The 8,993-nt window shown below is 41.7% G+C and overlaps 1 protein-coding gene across 2 annotated transcripts in view; it reads left to right on the top strand.

The window, feature by feature from the left end:
- Positions 1–1,279: 1,279 nt before the first annotated feature.
- dis3l2 (DIS3 like 3'-5' exoribonuclease 2) overlaps positions 1,280–8,993 on the top strand; it is a 13,554-nt gene continuing 5,840 nt past the window's right edge. Inside the window, exons 1-16 of one of the 2 annotated variants that reach the window (XM_008433111.2) lie at positions 1,280–1,370; positions 2,306–3,102; positions 3,207–3,331; positions 3,443–3,496; positions 3,606–3,707; positions 4,247–4,430; positions 4,541–4,605; positions 4,844–5,073; positions 5,167–5,340; positions 5,424–5,503; positions 6,355–6,467; positions 7,606–7,713; positions 7,818–8,051; positions 8,247–8,326; positions 8,435–8,618; positions 8,751–8,837. In XM_008433111.2, the coding sequence (XP_008431333.1) occupies positions 2,331–3,102; positions 3,207–3,331; positions 3,443–3,496; positions 3,606–3,707; positions 4,247–4,430; positions 4,541–4,605; positions 4,844–5,073; positions 5,167–5,340; positions 5,424–5,503; positions 6,355–6,467; positions 7,606–7,713; positions 7,818–8,051; positions 8,247–8,326; positions 8,435–8,618; positions 8,751–8,837 (2,592 nt within the window). In that variant the 5' untranslated portion in view covers positions 1,280–1,370; positions 2,306–2,330. Of the gene's footprint in view, positions 1,371–2,271; positions 3,103–3,206; positions 3,332–3,442; positions 3,497–3,605; positions 3,708–4,246; positions 4,431–4,540; positions 4,606–4,843; positions 5,074–5,166; positions 5,341–5,423; positions 5,504–6,354; positions 6,468–7,605; positions 7,714–7,817; positions 8,052–8,246; positions 8,327–8,434; positions 8,619–8,750; positions 8,838–8,993 lie in introns of both variants that reach the window. The other variant, XM_008433113.2, reaches the window with a different exon arrangement.

Genomic DNA, 8,993 nt, shown 5'->3' with positions numbered 1-8,993 from the left:
CTATCTATCTATCTATCTATCTATCTATCTATCTATCTATCTATCTATCAAGCTGGCATGCTTGCTAGGCAGATAGCTATAGTAAAGCTAGCTAGCTAGCTTTACTTTTTCTCAGTTTATCACAGAAAATATCAATAAAACACACCAAAGTTGTTAAGTCTAAGAGGCAGTATTATGTTGGTAAGAAAAAAAAATAGTTTAGAAGACAGTAGTAAACACAAATAATTTTAAAACTGCAAATGTTAATATGTAAAATGGTGAGTGTCCATCATATTATAGGTGCCCAATTATGTTTTTCCCCTTTTTTGATAGTATTTGTACAAGAAAGACCTTTCTTTTTTTTTTGTTTGTTTTTTTGTGGATTTTTCTTCTCTCACTTTACTTCAGTACAAAGATCTGTAATACCAATTCTTAATTTGAAGCTCATTTAGACAATACATGTTAACTATTGTGATCAGATGTAGAATGCAGACTCAATCTAATGCTGCAATATATAATGAGTGGGATTTCAAATATCACGAATTAAAAGAAGAGGAAGAAAAAAAAGATCATCCGTGACCCTGTGCGTGTAAATGTTTTTATGTGGGCTTTCCAAGCATTTCTGGGTCTCTTTAAAGTTACAAGATGGGATTCTGATTCACATAATACTCACAGATGGCTCATCTGATTCCACACATGCACCTAGTTTGTGTTTACTCAAAAGCACACCCACGCTGACAGCCTTCAAAGTTGCCTCGTACTATGAAGGAGGAACAGTCACGCGTGGAAGGAGCTCGCCAGAACAAAGCTGGAATCTCCCATTTTTAATATGGCGATAAACCTAGACGCTGCACCTCTGCAAATTTCCCCACCCATTCAACTTTAACACAAAGACATTTCTGATATGATAATATTCCTCTCAGTCAGATAATTTGTTTTCATACAGCTCATTTGCTTCAAATCACACGATATGCTGTTTACACAACCAACGCGCACAAATTACTATCCTTTCCTCCAATTTCTGACCGTCAAATATTGACTTTGCTACCATCTAGAGGTTAATGACGTATACTACAGGGAGACTCGTTGAAGTAAGTGTACTGGAGGCATTAATATTAACTGCTTTTTCAAAACCTATATGCCAGATATTTAACGACCAGATAACCCTGAATGCAGTTGAGTTTTTCCTTTTGCTTTACAGCAGGAACTGGTCGCACAATAAATGTGACTTTTGCGACCGTTCGTTGAGAATTCCTACATTTTCCATAGCACTCAAATGCAGCGTGTATATAACCAACGAATGACGACGGAGGAAGTGAGTGCATGGTATTATTGTAACGTTCTAGCGACAAAAGTTAGCTTCATACAACTTACTTCACAGTCAACGAGAGGTAATATCTTTATCAGACACTTTGACAGTCGTTACATTTTTTCGCTTCTTGTGTACTGCAAGGCATGTCATTTTCTCTCAGACAAGGGACGTCGGCAGGGAAGGTTTAGGCAACAATTTGACGTTTAAAATAGCTCATTCATTGCTAACTGTTAGCAAATGTACAGAGCCATTTAAACTGAAGATAGTTAAATGGTGAAGGTTTTGTGTTATCTGCGATTAAAGCGTAGTGTTTACTGCCTCTTCTTGGGTCCAATGTCCATGTTTAAGTATTTTTCTATGTTTTCTTGAATTGAAACGTGACGAATGAATAGCAGGTGTTCCCTAGCTTCATTGTGCCCAACTTACAAAAGCAAGTCAAACAGCTGCTTCCATTTTCCCTGAATGAAGGTTAAATAATAGCCTGCATGTCTTTCACATCATTCAGGAGGGCTTTGTTTATATCACACTGAGGTTTGCTCAGTTTTACTGAATGCACAGCTCTCTACTGCCTCACCGCAGCATTTTAATCAGGTTTAGTTTTGGGCTAATATCAATTTAATAAACCATTAATCAATAATTAATAGTAAGTCGATTGTTTGCAACGCCAATGATATTGCACGAGATATTACATTTTTCTGACATCAATAAAATACCACAGATTTTCGGTGCAACAGGCCCATCCGACAAGCATATCAGTTTAACAATGACTAGTTAGAGTTGAATAATTATTTACTTTAAAATAATATCTTAATTTACTGGCATTATTATCATCAATTGTCTTCAAGAAAGTAATCTTCACGTAACCTTGTTTTGTGGTTATTTATGTCCTCTGGCGTAAATCTCTTGGCCCTTTTTCATCTCCTGTATTATTATTTTTTTACTTTATTTATTTTATTTTTTTTTGCATGACATCTACCAAGATATCAACTGTTCATTGTTTTCATGTTGTGGCAGAAAAAGCCCCTTTAAGGACTGTATTATGGATCCTACTCAGCAGTCCAACAAGGCCAAGCGGAATCGAGGGATGAGGCGCAGCCAGAATCAGTCGGCGACCCCTCCTCCAAAAGACGCCTACGCCAGGTTGCTGAGCCAGCACCGCAGCAGTACATTCACTTCCTACCTAGCACAGTACGCACAGGACTCGTTAACCCAAAAAGAGGCAAACGACTCCAGCACGTCGCTCCAAGCCCACAGTGACAGGCTTAACTTGCCACTACAAAAAAAGGACCATGTGTTGATCGAGTTCCCCGACTCGAGCGACTTCTCTCCGTCGTCCTCAAAAAACAAAGGGGAAGAGAGTTCACTGTCCTTATATATGGAGAAGTTAAGCACTCACTGTGACCAGCGGGAGTGCGAAAGGAAGCCGGGTGTGAATGAGAGACAACGACGGGGCCAGAGGAGGGACACCACCACCAGCCAGGATGGAGACATCGAGTCCGGAGAGGAGCTTGCCTGCTCGCGAAGCAACGGCCCAAAGAAACACCAAAAACAGCAAAAGAAGAGGGATGATCCGAACAAAAACGCTGGCCCCAAGGCAGCCGAGGCGTATGCAGGGCCTCAGACCCCAACAACGAACGCTGGCGCAAACGAGCAGGAGCAAGAGAAAGGGAAGAAGTCAAAGAAGAAAAACCAACTGAAGAAACCAGAGGCGGAGAACAACAGGGAGGCAGTTTTAAAATTATCCGCTGATCCTCAAATACAGAGTCCTAAACCAAATCAGGGTAAAAGTGGAAAACCTCAGCAGCCTGCAGGTTAGTTCTGGGAGATTTATTTTTTCTTTCTCGCTTAAAAAAAGAAATCTTCTTTGTCACTATTAGGTCAGTATGTCCCTGAGTGAAATCTTTTCCGGCTACAGGAGTAAATTCTCTAGGCGAGAAGGGCAAGAACAAAGGAGACAGGAGATCGAAGAAGCAGGTGTTTGAGTCCTACATGAGCTTGGAGGAGGTTTCCCATGGCCTGAAAAGAGGAGAGCTTTACCAGGTACGAGCCGTAAAAAGGTGGCACTATCTCCCCACTACATTTCCTTCTCAACTAGAGACTATTTATCTCTGACTGAAGTGCTTGAGTAATTTCTTCCTATTTCCTCTGCAGGGACAATTAAGAATCAATCCCAAGAATTACAACGAAGCCTTTATTCCATCTCCTGTAAGTTCAAATGCAAACCTCTTCATAGTACAACCCTGAACTACGGGGCAGTCCTTTATGTTTAAACGAAGGCAGTCAGAAAATCAGCGCCATGTTTTTATGTTTCCAGGACGACACGCGCGATATATTCCTGGACGGAGTCGTTGCCCGCAACAGGGCACTTAACGGAGACATAGTGGTGATTCAGATTCTCCCTCGGGAACAGTGGAAGGTGAAACCTCAAATGTCTAACAGTGATCTTTTTTTGTTTAAAAAATATAGATGATCATTGGGGTGATTGTGTGATTAAAATGTTGATTTATGGTTGATTTTTGTTTAACTCTGAACATGGTTTTGTTGGAGGAAGATTGAACTCATTAAACTTATCACCAGCTGAAGGTATCAGAGTGGCCGCACATCCTTATAAAGTCTTAAATTTATTTAAAATAATTTTTTTATGTTGCCCTTAACTACATTAATCACAGCTGTTAGATTTTGTCATGGTGGAACTATTTAATCTCTCCTTTACTATGTTGTTTTCTGGGGGCTTTTTCTCACTGGACTTTTTTGTCAGGCGAAATTTTGAGTCCCAAGCAAACATCTTCATTGCATTCTGTGACTCAAGGCTGTTGCGGCTACCGCTAACTAGCTCCTAAATTTATTGTATTCATCATGGGTTAGTTAAAGTATTTTAAAACATTTTTACAAAATTAATCTCTATATCTCCAGTCCGTTTCATTGCTGTGAAAGGTTGAACATGTGTCTCTGCAGGTGGTGAAGTCTGATACCGACTGTGACGGCACCAGTGAGTCGGACACACAGACGGAGCATGTGCCGAGAACGGCCCAGAAGGGTGCAGGGCATGGCCCGAGTCCTGATGTCAGAGTGGAGGACCAGTCAAGTGACCCAGAGGAACTGCTGAGGAAACGTCCCGATGTCTCTTGCGCCGACACAGGTACTGTAGAGAAGTGGGATCAGGTGCAAATCAGCTGCAGTAAAAGAAATAATGCGTCTGTTGTAATCATATATTAAGACACTCACACTAGTGCTTTCATCTTGACTCAGGGGAATATCTGGAAGATCCTTCAACACCCCGAGCCAACGCCGACATCCTTCAAAAGACGGCTAAAGTACGTTGGGTTTTCTACATTGGCTTCTTTCTTCGTGTTTTAGTTCCTCCCAAGAGAACAATCGTTCCCTTTGCAAAGACTTTTATTTTCAGTCCTGACTCCTGGGTTCTCCTCTACACTGGGCTCAAAGGCTTGGTTTGCCCTCTGCATTGTCAATCCTCCGCTTTACCTTTCAATTGGCAGGAGGGGTTTTCTTCATATCCATGCTAATTCGAAGTCCTGTACCTTTATCTACCAGGTGGTTTATATCGTTGAGAGAAAACACTCCCGAGCCGTCACTGGCCACCTGAAGTTCCTACCAGACAAGCCCTTCGCCATGTTCTCTCCCGTAGACCACCGGGTGCCACGAATAAACGTCAAACTCGATGACTGTCCCGTGGAGTTCAGAGCCAACCCGGGCGACTTCGCCAAGACCTTGTTGATCTGCCGGATCACCGACTGGCCAGCTGACAGCAACTTTGCCGAAGGGTGAGGAATCACTTTGAAATGACTGCAAGGAACTTGTCGGTATTCGAAAGCTCTTGAACATTTTGTTTTCGTTCTTTTATTCTCTCCTCTTAGCCGACTTGCTAAGACCCTGGGTCAAGCAGGAGAGATTGAGCCGGAGACGGAAGGAATCATGATAGAGTACAACGTGGATTTTTCTGAGTTCCCACAAGAGGTGATGGACTGTCTTCCTAAGACGCTCCCGTGGACCATCCCACCAGAGGAGATTGAACAGAGGAGGGACCTCCGGTAGAACCCCAAATTCTGTTTTCATTGGGAATATGACTCATGATGTTGAATACATTTATTACTTATAACTTTTTTTTTTTTAGGAAGGAGTGTATCTTCACGATCGATCCTGCCACTGCCAGAGATCTGGACGACGCCCTGTCTTGTAAACAACTCCCAGACGGTACGCTGCTGCCCATCACGCTCTGTTAGCCCCTTTAAGAGGGAACTTCAGTTTCACACTGTTCGTTTTGGACTATATATTGTTGTAAAATTCAGCCACAGATGGACAGATGCAACCTATTGCATAGAAGTAAGCTGAAAAGTGTAAAATGTTTCTCATAATAATAACCAGGCATGAGTCAATATGAGATTCTTTTTGTAAGATGAGCTGCAGTAAACATCCCAGGTTATCATCGTATGATGGCATTTACCAAAATTAACCTTTTTTATTTTAAAGAGTTTTATGTATTCTTGGGCACATTTTGTAGCATCATCAATAAACTTTGACCTTGAATTGTTATAAAAATGCTATATATCAAGCATGACTAAATAATTTAACCTTTTAGAAACTACTGCTCTTTCTGAAACTCCACTTTCAGAAAGTCATCACAACATGACTCCTCTATTTACCATTTAACAATGTTTTTACCAGTATTGCACTGAGAAGTAGCTCCTATAGTGAACTCAGAAGACGTGCAGTTCTACCAGGTGTTTGCTAATTGCTGCTGGCTGGTCTGAAGGAGCTGAGTGTGTGAGTCGCATGAGGGGGGAAGCTTGGAAACTACAGCTGCAAGAACTTAAATATGTTCATCCTAATAAAATGTGAAATATCCTTGTATTTTCGGACACTAATTGAAGTACAGCTTTATAAATTCTTCGCTACACCTTATTTGAAGGCTGATTAACAGAGAAAGATTAGCATTTTTTGTTCTTTCTCAAACTCTCTTAGTTCTCCTTCACTTGCCTATTTTCTGTCCAGCTTGTGTGTGATACTGAAAGCATTCAGAGTTAAAATGCAATTTTTAATTCCAGGCAACTTTGAGGTCGGAGTTCACATCGCTGACGTCAGCTACTTTGTGAAGGAGGGCACCTCGCTTGACAACATGGCCTCCCAAAGAGCCACCAGCGTTTATCTCGTTCAAATGGTTAGTATGCAGTGAACCATCGTCTATCAAAGACATTGGTTCTGTATTTGTTGGAGCGAAATGTTTTTACTGGACTTTTTTATTCTTTGATTTTTTATTTATTTTTCTTTACTACTTTTAAAAAAAATTGTATTCTTTTTGAGGTTTTGTTGTAGAGGTGGGCGATATGGACTTCTGACTTTATCATGATATTTTGTGACACTATTGCAATAATGATAAAAATTGCAATAATAAACAATTCACTGCTTCTTTTTTAGAAAACCGCTTGGCAACACAAATACTACTCCTGAAAAACATTCCCATTTGAAATACCGTATTTTCTGCACTATAAGGCGCACCTAAAAACCTTCAATTTCCTCAAAAGCCGACAGTGCGCCTTATAATCCGGTGAGCCTTGTATATGGACAAATATTGAGCCACAACAGGTCTAGCAACTACGGTAAGCAGCCGCTGACTTAATTTTCACCCGTAGAAAAAGAAGTGCGCGGTGCATGCTGGGATAGTATTCAGAACGCTGGTTTATTAATAAAGTTTGGTAATACATTTAAAGCCAAGGGGGGAGAGGGGCAGGGAAAGACACACAGAGACTGCGGCGGCAGCGTGTCAGTTGGTCTGCGTTACCCAGAAAGCAGTTGGGCAAAATATTGCAACACCAACACCGTGAGTGAAACAATGACTGGGGCAGCCTACTATATAATGTACTCGGTGACCACTTCTATACAAATGTGGATGTGTAACAATAGAGTATGGAACAAATTGGCAACCCAAACTGAAGTGTCTATTCTATGCGCCTTGTATATGAAAAAAGTTTGAAAATAGGCCATTCGTTGAAGGTGCGCCTTATAATCAGGTGTGCCTTATAGTGCGGAAAATACGGTAGGCTCTTCAGGACGCCACTTAAGGAAGAGTGATTTAAACTGCACATTATAATCCGGGTTTAATCAAAATTTTAAATTTACTGACATTTATTGACGCTGTTATGGAACCGACGGTGATGAAAATGGTAAAAGTAACATGTCTAATAATACTGTCTGGTTCTTTTTTTTTTCACGTCAGTTGAAATTTATTGAGCAAAATTCTTCTCACGACGTGGAAATTTTTCACCCCAAATGACTAACGATTACTGACTTTGCTGAAGGTGGTGCCCATGCTGCCCAGGCTGCTGTGCGAGGAGCTGTGCAGCTTGAATCCTCTCACCGACAGACTCACCTTCTCCGTCATCTGGAAACTCACACCTGAGGGAAAGGTATGCGTGAACAAAACGCGGTCCTGCCACAGGCGCAGTCGGTTAAAAACAAAAGTGCGTTTTTGACAATGCTCCTTTAAATCAAACGTAATCTGTAACTCCAGATTCTGGACGAGTGGTTCGGCCGCTCGGTCATGCACTCCTGCGTGAAGCTGAGCTACGACGACGCTCAGCGATTGATCGAGGCTCCCGAGAGGTTATTCCCTCCCGACGAGCTTCCGCCCATCGACGCCGAGCACACCGTTGACGAGATCCATCAGGCCGTGCTCCACCTGAACTCTATCGCCAAGAACCTTCGAGCTCAGCGCTTTCTAGGGGGTGCTCTTAGACTGGACCAGGTCAGCGCATTTCACTGTTGACTTCAACAGCAGCCGTGTGGAGCAAGAACATTCTCATCCCTTGATGTTTTTTTGTCCCAGCTCTAAACTCCAAGGAATTTATTTCTGCAGTTAAACAAAGTGACTCATTATCGAGCCTGTAGTCAATCATTCAAACTTGATCCAACTGTGTGTTTCATGTTTTGTTTGTTTCAGCCAAAACTTTCTTTCACACTTGACAAAGAGACCATGACGCCCCAAGGCTGTTACATTTACGAATATAGAGACTGTAACAAGTGAGAATCCTCTATCGAACTCATTTTTCAACTCATATTTGGAAAAGCGTTAAACTTTTTAATTTTTTGGAGAAACGTCTCTGAATTAGTAATGTGTTGTTCTTTTAGGCTGGTGGAGGAGTTCATGCTGCTGGCCAACATGGCCGCAGCGACCCACATTTACAGGACTTTCCCTACGCTGGCGCTGCTGCGGCGCCACCCACCACCCAAAGCCAAGCTGGTGAAGGAGCTGGAGGTTCTGTGCAACCAGCTGGGCCTGAACATGGACTTCACCTCTGCAGGAACCATACATGTCAGTAGCTTTATTTTTTTTAAATAAGAAATGGTGAAAAGCTGTTCCGTTATTTTGTCTGTTTTTTGAATGAGCTAAATCTGTCGTAACGTGCTCAGTAAAATGTCTCTTGTGTTTCTCTCCATCCAACAGAAGAGCCTGTGTGCTATTTATGGAGATGACGAGTACTCGGTCTACAGGAGACAAGTCCTTAATAACATGTGCTCCAGACCCATGCAGGTCAGAACTTGTCACCATTCTTCTTCTATTTAAATGTTTTATTATTGGCATAAACAAGCAGCTTCATTTCAAAGGCTACTTTTTAGGAAAACTCAATCATACTCTCATCTAACCAAAGCACACAAACTCCATGTTTTACATTTGTGATGGTAGGGC

The sequence above is a fragment of the Poecilia reticulata genome, linkage group LG17 (genome assembly GCF_000633615.1).
Source record: "Poecilia reticulata strain Guanapo linkage group LG17, Guppy_female_1.0+MT, whole genome shotgun sequence".
NCBI lineage: Eukaryota > Metazoa > Chordata > Actinopteri > Cyprinodontiformes > Poeciliidae > Poecilia > Poecilia reticulata.
Note: the sequence above shows the minus strand (reverse complement) of the source record. Positions and strands in the feature narration are given on the sequence as shown.